Source organism: Pongo abelii, chromosome 6, assembly GCF_028885655.2.
Source record: "Pongo abelii isolate AG06213 chromosome 6, NHGRI_mPonAbe1-v2.0_pri, whole genome shotgun sequence".
Taxonomy (NCBI): Eukaryota; Metazoa; Chordata; class Mammalia; order Primates; family Hominidae; genus Pongo; species Pongo abelii.
In genome coordinates, this window is record NC_071991.2 from 118633167 (window position 1) to 118651753 (window position 18587).

Consider the following 18587-nt stretch of genomic DNA (forward strand, 5'->3'; position numbering starts at 1 on the left):
ACATTACGAGCTTGCAGGTTATAAGTCAATTTTTCCTGACCAAAGGGAGTATCTTTTATCAATTTAGCCTCAGCTTGTTCTTTCAATATTAAATGCACCCCAGTGATTGGCATAACTGATGCAGAGCTGAACAGTGAAGTTAGTGATAGCAACAAGTTGTACCTGCAAACTAGGTACTGAGAAGATTGTCTTCCCCATGCCAACTTTGCTTATAAATTGCCATGGGACAAGCCCAAGAGAAACATCTCTTCTGTCTTTAACCTGAGAACTTCCCAGTCCCTTTTCCTTTCTGACCGCTCATAGAAGAGACATCTATTTGAAGTGTGTCCCCAGTATAGCTTCCCTCAAGGTGTTTGCCCCCTCACTGGCCTGGAGGAAGGTTCTGATGGCAGCAGAGCCTCTTAGATTCCCTGGAGGGCTTTTCCCATGCTGCCTGAAACATCCTTTGATGCTCTCTTCATGCTGTCTAGCAACAAATGAATGACACTCCCTTGCGAAGCCTGCTTACTTTTCACTCCATCTAGCCTTTGATTTGACTGGAAACTAAAAAAAAAAAAAAAAAATTACAATAAGGAGCAAGCAGAGAAAAAAGGCTTAAATTGAGGGAGTTTGGATGGAAATAGAAATTAACTAGTTACAGCATGTGATAATCAAAAATCAAGTATGTGGTAGAAAAATCATTCTGAAAAGAGACAGAAAGAATCCTTTTGAGGAATGCAAAGGTGGAATCTGTTACTTTATTCTATAGCTCTAAATTTACATGGATTTATTGCTGTACAAGAGGTTGAAATAATTGAAGAGGTTTAAGTGACAAATCTTCTCCCTAATCAACACAAGTAATTTATCTCTCTCATATTGCTTTGAAAAAGTATTCTAAATGAATTTCCACTTTTAATTGCTCTACTAACTGAACACAGCACATTTTGCATTCAATTAAGGGAGAGTGTGTTGACCAAACTGAATGAAATTATTACTTTTTTGTTCAAGTTATTTAAAATTTATGTAAATTTTTAAAGTATAAAGTGCAATATAGGCTAAATGAACTCAGCTTTGATCTGTCATAAAATTATAAAATAGCTGATTCACTTAAAAACAAGTCTAATATAGAAAGAACAATGATAAATTTCCCACTAATCCAATTAAATTCAGGAATATAAAGACTCTGGTTAAATTTTCCTTTAATTTCCCAAATACCACTTATTTTCCTGCTTTCTCTTGTTCAATTTTAACATTCATATTACAATACACTTATTCTGGGACAGCATCGGATTACAAATAAAAAATATGCATCGATAAGCCCATAAGCACCATTTCAAATACTATGTCAATGTTAATTTGATTTTAAAAAAGAAAATTCTTAACATTAAATGAGCACTGTTTCATGTCTAAAACCGATTTTAAAGAGTTATCTGAAAATGTAGTATAAAGTTATTGCTTTCAAAGTTAAGTTGGCACAATCTATACAAGATTGAACTGAGACAAAAGGAAACCACACCAGTTACATAACCAATCTTTGTCTTCTTTTAACATTTTATATATCTGGAAAAGCTATCCTTTTATAGTCTTAATAAAAGGGCTTCTTCTGCCATCTAGATACTTAGCTTCTTACATGTTAAGATACATCAACGATATTACTATTTTTAACCACAGCAACAATTTTTTTTCCAAGTTAGGCAGTATAATAAATGCTTGAAAAACCTTGTGTGAGTTTTTGTGAAGTTCTGTAGGTATATTACTTTGCCAGATTAAAAAAAAAAAAAAAATCACAAAGCAAAACCAAGAGTATTTATTTTCATTATTTTAAAAAAGTGCAACATTTATTTCACAATCCCTGGAACTGTAAAATAACTATTCTTTTAATTTACAGAATTGAGGGAAGTATTTTAAATGTCAAAATACACATGCTGAATGTGATTTAGCATATAAGCACCAAAAATCCCAAAAGTATACAAAGATTGTTTAAACATATAAGGTGCATTTATTCATGAATTAATTACATTCAGTTTGAAGGAAGAAACAGTACTCCAAAGTTCATCAATATTTAAGAAATTATCTGAATAGCTTCCAACTTGGTTAACAGATACTGCTTTTAGGTTTTTTTATACAATGCATCTAAAATTTAGGTTCGAAATTTAAGTGCTGCCTTACACTGTGAATGGCAGTTTGATCACTAAATTTAGGTTCCAGTTTGAGATACTTCATACACAACATATATTTAATGCCCTGAAAACTTCTGCTTAAAAACTGAGTTATTTAGTGAACTTCTGAAGATAACAAAAAAAGATCTTCTATATTTTTATGTAGAATTGGGTATAAAGTCATTTGGGGTCAAACACAATTATTTTTTAAATGTTATCAGTCCACCCAGTAATAAGAACTTTTGTAAATATGCCACTACAGCATCGGGCAATAATTGCTATTATGAAGTTAGATAAACACAGGATTAATTTCTTGGTTTACAAATCAAAATTATTGTGATATTAAAGCATGCCTCCTTCCAAACCACTTGGTCAATGCCGATAACAATTAAGAAAAACATATGCTAGTATTGCTCTAAATATACTGACTTAGCAGTCCTGAATGACCTAATTAGGTTGGGGAGGGGACTTGGCCTGGTTCTCCAGTTCTGTGAAGCTGCCACCTCCAGCCTCACTCTAAATAGCTTATACAAAATCAAGTTATTCCCATAGCTAACACAAATCCAGCAAGCTGTGGTCCTAAATGCCATCTACATTTATACATTTACTTTTTTACTGTGTACATTAAGAATTTTGTTGTGCTTTTCACATATCCGATGTACGTTTTCATATTAAACATTCCTCAGTTTCTTGGGAAGGAAAGAAAAAGATCATGAAAAGAGGTACATCAGGAGAGTCGGACTGTAAAGTAACATTACACACACAACTAGCCAAATCTCTTTTTAATTTAAAAGATAATGTCATCACAAGGCAATATATGGAAATATAAAAGAAAATAAAGTATCCACCCTAAAATCCCTATTATTCCATGATATTTTCACAGCAACTAGTATATATATCAATATATTTTTCACAAATCATTGTTACACATTGTGTATGCTTTTAGAATTTAAAATATGTATTACCATAGCAGTCTAAACATTGTACTTTTAGGGAAATGTGCGGAGACATGGTTCAGTGATTTGATCATTGTGATGACTATTTACAATGCTATCTATTTACGTTAGCAATAAATAATCCTGATATCAAAAGAGACAATACTCATGCACACACCAAGATGGCTGCATGCTCTTAAAATATTTACACATAGCTCTGCCATTTATAGCTCTCCCATTAATAGTGAAAGTGCGCTTTCTTCAATTCTCTCCACATTTCCATTAGTCTTGCTTCTGGGGGATGCATCCTTCCATTTCTACAACTTCAGGCCATCCTTCATATTTGTTTGTATCCTTATTGTTCTTTATGTGCTATTGGAACACAGTAATAATATACAGTTTAAAAAACCGTTGTAAACTGCTGATTTGCAGTAACATTTTACACATTCTCATTTCAGTAATACTCATGTCAACAATGAGTTCATTTAAATTACTGGTCAAGATATTAAATGAGTGACCCTCAGGCTGTACCACATACATGGCAGACCTTCAAATAACAGCTGAAAGAATACATTGCAGATGCTTTTAAAGGATTATTTGCTAGTCAAAAACTAACATTTACATTCTACTAAGTTCTAAAATATTTCCAAACTTAACTGATTCTAAAATCCAAAGCTCAATTAAAATCCTTAATAACTAAAGCTTCCGAAAAGGCTTAAGATAGGTAATCCTATTCCAATGCATTGTCCTGTAGGAAAAAATATTCCCGTGCAGAATTTTTAAGTTTTGAAATTTAAAAGTACGATGGTTATTTCAAATAACTGATTACCAAGAATTTATGACAAATGTATGATCATATTTACTATCTGCTTTATCTAATTTTCAAATAGCTGGGATGGGAAAATGTACTGTAAGGTTTCACAGAATTTGTTTTTGTTAATTCTGAGAGTCTATGACACTAACCTGTTCAAAAGGGCTTTTTGTCTTAATGCCCTTCCCACCACAGAAGACCCAGTTGTCTCTAAAACCAAGATTAGTAATAGATGTGCTCCCCAATTCAGCAATGAGCCGCCGTGCCTCATCATTGAGTCTTGAAGAGGGAGAGAAAGAATACAACAATAAACAGAGGGAACTGTATGCTAATACTGATTCACTAGGATATTACCATATTACCACATAACATGAGACAAAAAGACTTTAAATAACAGAACATTTTGGAAAATAATTTTTTTTCAGAGTTACATTTCTACTGGTTGAATTCTTTAGTGACAAAAGACATGAACTCCAACAATTAATTTTAAGTTTATTCTATTAAAAGGACCTGTTAGGTTTTTATTTCACAACAACAATTCACCTTCATTTAACTTTTTAAATTACACTCATCAAATAAATAAGGGATACCACAGTTAGTAGATGCCTACCCAGGCTAATCCAAGGTCTTAAGCAACCAATATTTTTATAAAATTAATCTTTTTGAATCTCCACTAATTCCTCTGTAAATTACATTTGACCAGAATAAAGGTAAATGCTGACAAAAATCTGTATGTTTCTAACACTATGTTTTATTTAAAAGAAAATGAATTTTGAGAACAGATATATAAATTGTACTTCAGTGATAACTGCCAAGTGGTTACTTAATAAAAATGAAAATATTAACCACACAGCAGCTAAATGCCTACTAGCAGGAGGAGGAGTAGTGACAAAAGTCAACCACCAGGGAAACTACTAATTGAAAGATGTCCCTAAAAAATTTTGTGTAAGTGATCATCCTAATGGTCAATGATTTTCTCTCCTTTATCTCTAAGGAGAAAAGAAACTCAGAACATAAATGCTAGCTATAGAGCTTAAAAAAAGAAGAAGAAGAAGAAGAAAAAATTAAGGGCTACTTGTACACATATCTGGCATTGAGTCCTATATACTGCACAAAAGACAGCTCTAACAGGTCACTTAGAGAGGTTTGTTCTGCTAAAACCTGAGGCAAGGTAAGTTTATATTTCCAAACAGCAGGAAAGTCAGTGAGGAAGGTACTTATTCATTCTACAGTGTTCTTTCAAACATCTCATGCTAGTATCAGTTACCTCCTTTAACATCTTAGTGAAAGAAACACTACATAGAACAGTTCTCATTTAACTAAAGAAAAAGGGATACTCTTACGGTTTTTTTAAAAAAGCTTCATAAAACAGGAAAGAACTACATATATCATTAAACTTTCATGATTGATACCAACCACATCTGTGGGGGCTGTGGAGCTGTTTTGGCCACAGCCTGGGCACTGCTGTCCACCTGGAGGAAGTTCACTAGAATCAGCAAGAAAATAAGCCATAGCCTGTGGAGTATTTAGCCTTTCAGATTCACCTCCTATATTAAGTGGTACATTTATAGCCAAGTGAACTAAAAAGAAGTGAAATTACTGTGCAGAAGAACCAATCTCAGCCTCTGTGAAGACTGTGAGGCCTTCACATGAAATCTGTGCATATGCGCTGGCTTTCCCTCCACAGTTCCTCTGCAGCTTTGTTTCCTGTGCCCATCCTTACACGAGTTATCCATCATTTTTCACTTGTTTGCTCCCTTGATAAGCAACTTTTGTGCTAGAGGGAAATGCCCCAAAATTATCACCTGAATCTTGTTTTCTTGTTTCCAAATGCTATTGGGATGCCATGGATCTAAAAGACTGTCAAATTCCACTTGCATAGTTTATCCAAATGTTCTACTTTCTAACTACCTTATAGAAGTCTACACTTGCATCATCAGCACTAGCGATGAGTTTTGCTGCTGTAACAAGAATAAATAGTATTGAAATGTCTAGAGCACAGGCAGTAGGCTCAGTGGTCAGCTAAGTGGACTGCCTCCTGCAGAGAGGCTTTGGGGTTCCATTCACATTTACATCTCAAAAAAATTATGAACTGATACTTCACAGGCCTTTAGGGTGGCTCATAAACAGCTGAAATGATGAATGTGAAGTTCACAAATGTTAAGAGATTGCTTTATACAGGAAAAACTCCCTGCAAAGTAGAAGGTTATCCAAATGCAGGTCTAGCTCCCTGCCAAAAGTAAAATCTTATCCAAGAATTTTGCATCAACTAAGAAATATGTTGAAGGGCAGTCAGGCATTCTTATTTTTGTACTCCTGAATTTCAGAAGTGACCATTATGATCTGTATGAATAAACCAAGCTGATTTACAATCAAGCCAGAGATCGAGGAGAAACTTAAAGATTGAGCTTTATGTTTTAACTCCATTAATCTTATTCCTTGCTTTTCCATTAGAAGATACTGAGATCCTGTGCAGATATGCATTAACATAGCAGGCCTGAGCTTAGAAAGGCCTACTAGCAAGACTGACCCTTGGCTATCTGGCCACTTGGATTTGGGGAGGGCTCCTATCATTTTCCCAAAACTGATAAGAATGGTTCACTGTGTCTAAACTGTGGGCAAAAACAATGCAATTTATGCTGAACACTTGTTTTCTCTCTGGGAGTCTGGTATTTTGCAACAGGTTAGGCAGAGGGTGCCTATATGACCAGCCCCTAATAAAATATCTGGGCATTGAGTCCCTAATAAGCTTCCTTGCAGACAACATTTCCCGTGTGTTGTCCTAATTGGTTGCTGGAAGAATTAAGCATGTCCTGTTTGACTCCAATTGGGAGAAGACTCCTTTGTCCCTCTAGACTTTGTCCCATGAACTTTTTCCCTTTGCTGATTTTGCTTTGTGTATTTTTGCTTTAACAAATCACAGCCATGAGACCTACTGGAGAACTGTCAAAACTGGGAGTGGTTTGGGGGACGTCTAACACATAGCCCTGTGTATATCTAACTATAGTTTTATAACAAGATGACTTTGTCAATGACTTCTAACACTTTCTGATCTGCCTATGTAGAATATGGTGGATTATTTTATTATTATTTTTAGATATCTTCTGTATAACTAAGTAAAAAAAAAAAAACTTTATATTTCAGAAGTTTAAAATCATGTAACATAGCCAGTATTTAATTGAATATACAGGAAATGTCAAAATGCCCCTTTTTTAAAAAAGCCGGGGCAGCAAATATATTTTTATATAGCATAAACGTTGGAGATACAAGCTTTTTATTCCACATAGTGCACCCTGAGTTTGTTACATATATTTTAATCCTTACTAATGGTCTTAACTAGCTAAGTTAAAAATTTATGTCAAATAAATTATTTTAGTGAATAATTTTCTTCAAAATGAACAGAAAATTATCCTGTGATAAACCAGGATAGACAGAGAACGGTATCAGGTTTTGCTAGAAGACAATCTAATGCTGCCCAGAGGCAATCTAAACTAGAAAGGGAGGAAGTGGGAACTGGACACAGGAATCTGTGGGTTCTGCCTCAATCCTTGCTGGGAAAGGAGGCACATCGGATAGTCTTACAGTTGCACCATCAAACCAAGCCAATGCTGCCTTTCTGGAAGCACAGAAAGCAAGAAGGACAATATTAACGGCTCAATTCTGATTAATAGGGAAGAACAAGCTGGGAAGGAGACAGCCTGGAAGAAAATCACCATATTACCTCAGGGCGTTGAAGAGTAAGAAATACTAACTATCTAAGGCATAAATGACGACCCAGCCTAGACTTTAAAGAGAACATATTATACAAAGTTCAGACTAGAAATTTTTATGAGGAAATACGACTCTTTAAAAACAAACAGAAAAACTCTATAATTTTCACTATATAATTGCTAACACTCCCAGAAAAAAATGGAGCATAGTTTCTAAATTAGTGCTATCATAGGAATGTTTTATGATGGGCTCAAACTTAAGAAAGGAAGTGTGTAAAAATACAAAGCAAACCACATTACTAATGACAAAATTTTTAATACTACTAACCAGGAAGACCTGTAGTGCTCAGAATGAGATGAAACTCATACAATTATTAAAAGCCACAGAAACAGCTTTTGCTACTAAGTGTGAATAACAAAGGGACTCACTGTTTCACGAGAGTGATATATCATCAGACCAAAGCATGACTATCTTTTACAGGGAGGCAAACATTCTTTGATCAACATAAAAAGGGAATAGTAGCTCAACAAGTCCATGTAAGTGCTCTAAAGTAAATTTAAGCCTCCAGTCCTGTAAACCCCCTCCCCCACTCCACACTTTTAGATTGTAAAGGAACTTGTTGAAATAATCAGCAAGGTAGTGTCAGTTATTTTAGAAGCCTCATGGAAAATGGGAGATGCTAAGACATTATCCCAGTTTTCAAAAAAGGCAAGAAAATTTTAGAAACAATGGTCCAATAAAACTAATGTGAATTCCTACCAAAATCCTTGAAGGGATGACAAGAAGATCCTGTGAGCATTAAAAAGCAATAAGGAAAGACAGGGAAATAAAGGGGAACTAGTGGGAAGGAGAGGGAAATAAGTAAAGCCAAGTTAACGTCATCACAACTATTTCAGCTTTTGAAGAGGTTTTCAGGCAGTAGATCAGGGCACTGTAATTAGCACAGTCCATGAATTTCAAGTGAGCATATGATAGTCTCAGAAAATAACCTCTATGAATAAAATAATGAAATAGCAGCTGGATGGTACTCCTGGTAGGGTACACTGGCAGCTGTTTGAAAAGTAGTTTCTGCAGCTGATTAACAGATGTATCCCTTGGAGGAAGCCTCTAGCAAGGTGGCACACCGCCGTTGGTAAACATTTTTATCAATGACTTATATTTAGACATAAGCATGACTTTGAAGAGAATACAAAGCCTGGATCATGGAAACTTCATAGGACGAATGTCAGAATCAAGACCAAGTGGGCCTACATCAGCAAAATTAAATTTAACAAGGATAAATGAAAATAAAGGCCTTCATTTAGATTAAACAAAATCAAGTTCTGAATGAAGAGAAAGACCTGATTTGACAGTGGTTTAGGAAAAAAAAAAAGCCTGAGATCAAATAAAAAAGATCTGAGAATTTAACTTGACCAAAAACTCACGAGCCAAAAATGTAATGTGACTGTTTAAAGAAAACTAATACAATTCTAGTCTGCATGAATATTCAAAGAAATGTAATCTCTAAAACATGGTAGGCCAGCATCTGCATTGTACCTTGTACCGGCCAGACCACATCTGGAACCCTGTGTTTGATTTGATGCATTCATTTTAAGAAAGACAATAATCAACTAGAGAATGCCTAAGAAATATAGCCAGGAAGATGAAACAAATTAGAAGCTATACATGATAAAAAGTTAAAAGAGCCTGTGTATTAAGCCGGAAAAAGAGAAAACTAAAAGAAAAATACCAATTAGCTTCAAATACCTGAAGTATCAAATGATTTGGGGAATACACTTACTGTTTTCTTGTTCCATCTATCTAAATTAAAGAACATCAGGCGGAATTTAGAAGGAGACCACTCTGAGAATGTAACACTGTATTGTGAATATTTTGTTTCAATCTATTTCAAATGGAGAAATGAAAGGGTACTGGCACATTAAGTAGGTAGGGTGTTAAGTAGAGGTATTCATAGAGAACAAGGGAATCTTGCCCAGGCTCCAATGCTGCTTTAGGTGACCTTTAAGATCCCTTCTTACTCCAAGACATTCATATTGAAGCCCTTCAATATATAAAATAGATGTAGATTGCCTTTCTTAAGGATGTTGTCCATTTCAGTATAAAAGATATGATGCTTACAATTTCTTTTACCAGTATTTAGAAAAAGGAAATATTTGAAATATACATTCGTGTGCTCCAAACTCATAAACTCAATTCATTTAAATTCACAGAAGATGAATCATATATTGACCAAGTGACCAAACATAAGGAAATTAAAGTTTAGATTTTTTCCTTTTGCCCTAGAGGTTGAACTCTCTTCCAAAGCTGCTTTTGGTGCATTTAATGGGCACCAAAAAATAGCAGTTAAAGAGTAAACATCATTCCTCCCCTAGTTCTTAGTTGTGGTTACAATTTATTATTAGCATATTAGCAGATTAAGGGGAGCAATTTTGATTCCCATCAGGTATAACAAAATAATCTGGTGAAAAACGGAGGTCATGTTTGTCAATTCAGAAAAGTGGGGCCTTTTCTTTTTAATGTTAAAACTTCAAATTTTACACGTTATAGCCTATTCTCTCAGCAAAAGCAAATAGCAAGTTACCTGTTTTTTGATGAGAGCCTAATTACATCCTGTTTCATTCTATTTAGGTAGATGAAAATGCTCGAATAGGCAAGTTTTATGTTAACCTTCAATTGATGGATTTAATATATTCTTAGTTGAACCAGATAAAATGCACAATGTCAATGAAATTACTTCAGCTTACAACCATTTATAAAGTAGCACTGTTTTCATGTAAATCTGTGATAATGTAGCTATAAAATAATACATTTATAAAAATCAATACATAAAAAATACAAATTTCTGTATAAATCTTGTAGTATTAAGGCTCTGTCAATTAAAATCTATAAAATCTATAAATCTTGTATTATTAAAGCTCTGTCAATTGAAATCTGTAAAGGATGTTTTTTATCCTTGGTAAGTCATCTGAAGAAAAGTCAGAGAAAAAATTATTTTTTTCTAGAAAGAACAACATTAAAGGGGATTTAATCTCAACCAGAGAGGCATGAAGTACAATTACTTTTATAAAACAATTTTAAAATAATTGAAATAGTGTCTTTTTGGAACAGAGATGAATAGGTCAAGTGAACGGAACAGAACAGAAATACCAGAGATAAAGCCAAATCTACATAAGAACAAAGGCATTGTGTGTCATGGGGAAATTACAAATGGGTTTTTAAAAATACATGAAAACAGTGAAATCACTGGAAGAGAAAATCTACTAAACATCTAATATGGAGGTGGAAAAATACTTCTCAAGTATACAAGGAGACCGATAGAAAAATACATAGACTATATAGGCATTAGTCTAAAATTCTAAAATTCAAAAAGCACCCTACACTAACAAATTTAAAAGCAAATAATGTACAATAAATACATTTCTTTTTACATTAGAAATGGTTAATATCCTTAAAACATAAAGGGGTCTTACAAGTCAAGATAGGCCAACTTGAATGGTCAAAAGACAATTTACATAAAAAGGCAAAAGAAAAAAAAAAACACTTGTGAAAAAAATCCAATCTCAATAATAAAGGCATATTAAAATAAGATACCTTTTCAAACTCTTAAAATTGAAACTTAAAAAAATTAACAATCGGTGTCATGGAACTTCTGAAAAAAATATAAAATTGATAAAAAAATTTTTAAAATCCATTTTTAAAAACATGCACATCCTTTAATTAATCATTTCCACTTTAAATTTAATTAATCATTTCCACTTTAAAAAAAAGAAGTCTATCTTAAAGACATAGACATGGACTGTTCAAACATTTCTAAGATAGTCTATTTTGCTAAGTATGAAAATTGGAACTAGCCTGGGTCCAGCAATAGGCAACCCATTAAAGAGGTTATAAATCATGACATTTTAAAAACCAGACTAGGCAGGCATAAACAATTTTTTATAAAGAATATTTAATAATAAGGGGAAATATTCACCACATATGAAGAGATGTGCTATAAAAACTAGCATTCTAAATATTTAATGTCAAAAAAAGTGTGTTAAGTCATCTGGAATAGAAACTAAAATATCATCAATGTTTATACTGGGTAGTGAGATGGACTGGAACTTGGTCTCTTTGCGCTTTTCTATATTTTCCAAATTTTTACAACATATACTATTTTAAGAAAAAGTTATAAAACTACTACTTATTAAAATTATTTAAAATATAGCACACTTGTATCTTTGACAATTAACTCCATTTCTTGAAATTTACCCTAATGACATAATAATAGGGAAACTTTAAATAAAGGTGAACCCATAACTGCTGATGAACCATAAAAATGCTATTGAAGAATATTAATGCCAGGAAAAACAATTTCAGAATGTTAAAAACCAGAACATAAAAGTAGAAAAAACGTTCTATATGATGTGATTCTTATTTCATGACAATATATGTGTGATAAACATTTACACAGAAAACCAGGGAGGAGGCAAAGTAAAAACAAAAATTGTTAGTTGTGTTTATCTGGTAGTTTGATTACTTTGCTCTATGTTACAGATTTTTTTTTAATGAAAATGTATTGCTTTTATAATTACAAATTATAGCTCCAAAAAGTTCTGTAAAGTTTTAAGTTTACATACTTGGTTGCTCCATCATCGTATGTTCCCATTAAAACTATTGTTCCATCTTGTATGGCCTTCAGAAACTCAATAAATGGTGCCACATCTGAAGAAAAAGAAAGGGTTGAGGGTTTTAAAAAATGACTGAATAAGCATCATGATAATCTCTAAAAGTAGTATTATAGAACATGAAGTATCTGTAAAGCAATAATTTCCAATGTAAAGTAATCCAAAAGACAGACAAATCTTATAAAGAGTTTAAAAACTGTTAAATTTGTCCCTTAATATAATCCCACCATCAACTTACAATTTCCCATTCCTGATTTATCCTGTGTCTTTTGTATTGATATTCCTGGGGCTAAGTGAAAAAAATTATAGCAAAGTAAAGCATGACTTATGAAGTAAGAAATTCAGAGATCTCTCAGATTTGAATAATTGGGATCCTGAAAAACCTTATTCTGGGGTCCATGCATAAGCTTAAGGAGGCATGGGAGGTTTGTGGACTCCCTAAGTGTATGTAAAATTGTATGGGCTGAGCACAGTGACTCACATCTGTAATCCCAGCACCTTGGGAGGTCAGGGCTGGGGGATCGCTTGAGCCCAGGAACTTGAAACCAGCCTGGGCAATATAGTGAGACCTCATCTCAACAAAAAAATTTAAAAATTAGCCGAGCTTGGTGGCACATGCCTGTAGTCCTAGCTACTCAGGAAGCTGAGGCAGGAGAACTGCTTTGAGGCCAGGAGGTGGAGGTTGCGGTGAGCTGAGATCACACCACTGCACTCTAGGCTGGTTGACACAGCAAGACCCTGTCTCTCAAAAAAAAAAAAAAAAACAAAAAAAACAAAAAACAAAAACGAAACGAAAAAAAGCGTAACATTGTTTGTATGGGTACTTTACTAGAAAGAGGATACACAGCTTTTCTCCAATTCTCAAAGATATCTGTAATTTTTAGAAAATCTAAAAATACATATACACACAGATTTAAAGGCTATTTTAGGTATATCGTTTGCTATAAACTGGGAGAAGGAATATGTTAGGTGATCATTAGAAGCCAAACTAATTGCAGCAAATATTACAGTCACTACTCATTTGATCTACCAAATCAAAATCCACAAGGACTTCAAAATAAACCACTTCAGTGACTATAAACTGTTGATGCCAGATACGTAGGTCAGATTCTACAAATCACTTGACATCTTGAACTCTTTACAATGTCTGGGTTCCTTATAGCTCTGAAGTCTAATTCTACTCCAAAACTGGGTTAGTTCAAATGTACTCAGTTTCTTTCCACAGCAAAGATTCCAAAGATTTTCGATAACTGATTGTATTTCATAATAATAGCATTTTCAATTCAAAAAGATATAACAAGGCAGCTAACAAACTACTTCCATTTAAATGCAAAGGTAGCAATAAACTGCAACAATTTCCTAACTAGAAGAATGCTTCTAGCGGCAATTAATGTACCTGTGACAAGAGAAGTAAGGAATACCAGAGCTCCTGGTCACATGAGCTCCTGGTCACATGACTGATTTCAACAACAGCTTTGTAAGACTGTTTCTATCAATAAATTTTGGCAGGACCAATTTATGCCTTTAGAATCTAAAATTGATGGTCCCATTTTAAGTTTATACAGTTTTGACAGCTATGCAATGTTGTCCTAACATTATTTAATAACAAAATAATACATGGCATCTTTTGTTTTTTTGAGACGGAGTCTGGCTCTGTCGCCCAGGCTGGAGTGCAGTGGCACGATCTCGGCTCACTGCAACTTCTGCCTCCCCGGTTCGAGGAATTCTCCTGCTTCAGCCTCCCAAGGAGTAGCTAGAATTAAAGGTGCATGCCACCATGCCCGGCTAATTTTTGTATTTTTAGTAGAGACGGGATTTTGCTGTGTTAGCCAGGATGGTCTCCATCTCCTGACGTCGTTATCTGCCTGCCTTGGCCTCCCAAAGTGCTGGGATTACAGGCGTGAGCCACCGTGCCTGGCTACATAGCATCTTATTACAAGCTGAAGATATGTTGGAAAAGCTAAATTATCTGAGAACTCTTAACATGAATTTCAGGAGGCCTAATAGCTGTTGGCTTCTAGGGAATATATAAATGGAATGGGGAGGTACAGGGGAGATCCTCATACTGATCAATCTCCCAAATTAAAGAATCAAAAGATAAACCAGTGTTGGCCTCCCTTCAAACTGGAGGAAAAAAACTGATCCTTCCGGGCAGCATTCTTCTTTGGGGTGCCAGTCCCTTGCCTCTGCGTGCTGGTAACTTCTTCCCACTCCTTGTGGGACTTCCAAATATGGAAGGGGAAAATATCTGTGATTGCTTTACAAGAAAGAAAATTCTATTTCTTCCCTCAAATATTTGTCTACCTAAAAAATTAGCAGCAAGTCAGAGGGTAGAACTGTGATGAATAATAGGATTGCTTTTCTAAAACTGATAGTTTATCTTGTCTTTCTAATGCTCCTAGTTATGATTTATTTTTGAGACTGAAAAATCACATGTAAAAAAAAATCAATTCCTATCACTTAGGAACGCTTACATTGGTTATTCTGGTCTTCAAATTACTTTTTTTTTTTTAATTTTAGACAGACCTAAAGGAGCCCAAAACTTTTGAATTGGTTGTCCTGTAGAAGACAAGATGACTTTTTTAAAAAAAATCTCAATTTTGATATTACTATCTTCAATTATACACCACAAAAATTTTTTTCTAAGAAGAAGAAAGTATATAAAACATGAATGATAACTTAAATACAGCTGGACATTTAGTGAACAGAAAGTAAGGGAAACAAAATGAACTAACACAAATAGCATCATCATTCTCTCATTAATGGGCTACATTGTATTGAGGTGATTAAGTCAGTGCCAGCAAAAGAACACAGTCATGTTATTTACACTTACCTCCTCCCCACATGTCAAAATATTTAGTGTCTAATACTTCTCCTGTTTTTCCTAAAAGAGATTAAATTCATATCAAATTATGCATCTGAAATATATCATACACTGTAAGACCAATAATCTTATCCAATGATTGATGTGAATTCATTAGCAGAGAAGGAATTACTTTGAGAACTTAAAATCTGAATCATATGCACCTGAAATATATTTTTAAAGGGTAATTTCTTAATAGAACTTTCTCATTAATCTTTTAAGCCGAAGGATAAATAGAAGTTCATTACTGACTGTAGACCATTCCAATTCGGTTAGATATATTTCATCCTTGTTTCCATATTCTCTTATTTGTAAACCTTTTACAAAAAAGAAGTATCTCTTTGAATCAGATGCCATTTTCTACATTAAATCAGTTTTTACAATAAAACTTACATTAACTTGCCCTATAAAATGTATTTTTTGCTATTAATGAAACAGACAGATGCTGAACCTTTTACCTAAGGAAATGAAGAAAGCAGAAACACAAAAAAAATTTACCTCTTGCTGTGAAAGTAGTAAAATATATTTTTCTACACTATGAAACTACAGTGGTTTCTAACCATCCTATATATCTTATAACCATCCTACACAGCTTTATGGAATACTTATTGTACCATAACAGAGAGGATCAACATGCAGTTTGGCCTCACTTTATGGTTTCAGGTTTTCAGATTTAATTTTGAAGGAAAATTTGAGATGTTCAGGATTCAATCAACTTATTCATACTAATTAAGCTATCAGAAGAATGTGGCCGATAATGAAAAATTACAATAAATTCTTATTCTTTGTTCCTCCCCCTACACCATCCTTTGTCATTTCATACGCCTTTAATCCTGTCAACCTATCTTCCTATTATGTTAGGATTCCAAAATTTGAAGCAAGATTTTATCAATGTGACGTTAGACTGCTTGTTTTCTGACAATCTCATGGAAACTCTTGCATAGCAAGTTAGGATACTTTCAAGAAACACGCTACAAATTCTTAGACATCAAGTCTCCACCCATAGATTTTTTGCAGGGCAGGGATGGGACAGAGGGCTTTATCATCAAGAGCAGCACTTTCTAACCTGATCCTCTGATAGTGCATTTTACTATGGGACAGAAAAATACCCAATGATTACATCCATAAGCTAAAATAATTGTTCTTACCATTTGCCAAGGCAACATTGATCCCTCTTCCAACATTATTCTTAACACCACTCATTAAACTGAAGGGGGAGAAATTGAAATAAATTTAGAATTAAATATTGTACAATAACATATCAGAAAAATAAAGTCTTGCAAAAAAAGTTAGGAATATTATACATATTTTCAATTGTTTGGTGCTGCAGAGGAAATTAAAAAGATCTCTACTAAGTCAGGGAAGACAGTCTAACACTGAATAATTTTAAAGTAATGTCCTTAAATAATATTTCGCAAATAGAAATACATATTAAAAAATATTAGGCCTGAAATAATAGACCATTTTTGTGCCACACTGCTTCAGATTATTCTTAAAACATGGACATTAAGCACGTTCTGCATCATTCTTAAGGTATCAAACAAAAGATAATCTCTTTTCTGCTCTCTTCAATACCAGCATGACATGAAACAGAAGTGAGATACTACCCCCATCATTTAAATCTAAAAGCAGAGTGGGGGAGCACTCTTTCATGAATGTTTTACCTAATTGTGAACATTCTCCTAGTGATTATCACTGTAAAGTTCCTCTACACTAAGAAATATTGCACTCATGAAATTACTGCATTGAATGACAGTCACTTACATGGTGACTACCTGAGATAATCGACTTCCATGGGCAGCTCACAGACCACTATATAAAGACAATGACACTGTAAAATGGAAGGTACCAGTGACACATTTGCTGGTTATCAGTTCAGTTTGTTCAATTGCTCAAATTAGAATTATTAAACTAAAATTGTGAGTTCTTTTAACTCAAAACTTCAAGGTAATAGTAATACTCCCAGTGGTGTGCTGTTAAATATTTAACAACTGGTCTGTGTTTAGGAGAGAGAGGCAATATGCATATATGTGACTACACGTGCACACACATGTCCATACATTGACAGAATTATATATACACATAGGCATACAATTATAAACTACTAATATAAAGGATGTATAGCACACAATTTCATAAATAAAATCTACGATGTACTTTATTATAAATCTCAGTCGATTCTCACAGAGTATTTTAGTTGATTTTTCAAACAATTCACATCTGCAGCTGAACTATGGTTGCAATTAATGAATGAGTTCAGTTCTAACAAATGTTGGATCTATGTTAATGAGTAAGATAAAATAAAGAAAAACAAATAATGAAGATTCATGTTCAAATTCCATTTGCCTGTCAATGATGACTGAATCAGATAATAAGTTTTAAATATTGGAAGACTACTTCCCACATTTTTGGTGCTATCCGCCATATAATAGATATAGATAGGACATATTTTTCAATTTAATCTGCATAATATTTTCTCCCTCACCTGAAGTCTAGAACTTGAGTCTGCAAACTTTTTTTGTAAAGAGAGAAAGCACTAAAGAAGCTATAGGGACATACACTCAAAAACACTATAAATAAATCAAAAGAAACACTTTTTTAAATGTTCACGTAACTCATAGGAAGGCAGGAAAAAGAGAAAATAAAAAAATAAAATAGTAGACTTAAATCCTCATATATTAATAATTATAATAAATGAAAATAGCTTCAGCATACCAAATAAAGACAGAAATTGGCACAGTGAATTAAAACAGGAACCAACTACACACTGTCTACAAGAAACTCACTTTAAATATAATGATACAGGCAGTGGAAAGTAAAAGGGTAGAAAGAGACATATCATGCAAACATTAATCAAAAGAGAAATTACAACTCAATTATACAGAAACAACCCAATTTATCAATGGGCAAAGGGTTTCAATAGACATTTCTCCACAGAAGACATACAAATGGCCAATAAGCACACAAAAACATGGTAGACATCACTAATCATCAGGGAAATGCAAATGAGATTTCACTTCACATCTACTAGGCTGGCTATAATCAGTAAGTCCGATAATAACAAGTGTTGGCAAGGATGTGGAGAAATTGGAACCTTCACACACTGCTGGTGGAAATGCAAACAGATGCAGCCACTTTGGAAAACTATCTGGAAGTTCCTCAAATAGTTAAACAGAGTTACCATATGAAACAAAATCCACTCCCTGGGAGTATAAAGAAATCAAAACATATGTCCACATAAAATGTGTACATAAATGTTTCTGTAAATGTTACTCATTATAGTTAAAAAGTGGAAACAACTCAAATGTCTACCAACTAATGAATGAGTAAACAAAATGTGGTATATCCATACAATGGAATATCGTTCAGACATAAAAGGAATGAAGTTCTGATACATGATATAACATGGAGGAAGCCTGAAAACATTACGGTAAGAAGCCAATCACAAAAGACCAAATATTA

General features: G+C 33.8%; 1 protein-coding gene across 3 annotated transcripts in view; it reads right to left on the reverse strand.

Annotated features, from left to right (window-relative positions):
- Positions 1-1785: 1785 nt before the first annotated feature.
- FAM3C (FAM3 metabolism regulating signaling molecule C) overlaps positions 1786-18587 on the reverse strand; it is a 47188-nt gene continuing 30386 nt past the window's right edge. For all 3 annotated transcript variants that reach the window (XM_002818376.5, XM_009243177.4, XM_063726151.1), the window contains 5 exons: positions 16274-16332; positions 15096-15146; positions 12215-12299; positions 4037-4163; positions 1786-3445 (listed from right to left, as the gene is read on the reverse strand). In XM_002818376.5, coding sequence (XP_002818422.1) covers positions 3356-3445; positions 4037-4163; positions 12215-12299; positions 15096-15146; positions 16274-16332 — 412 coding nt within the window. In that variant the 3' untranslated portion in view covers positions 1786-3355. The remainder of the gene's footprint in view (positions 3446-4036; positions 4164-12214; positions 12300-15095; positions 15147-16273; positions 16333-18587) is intronic.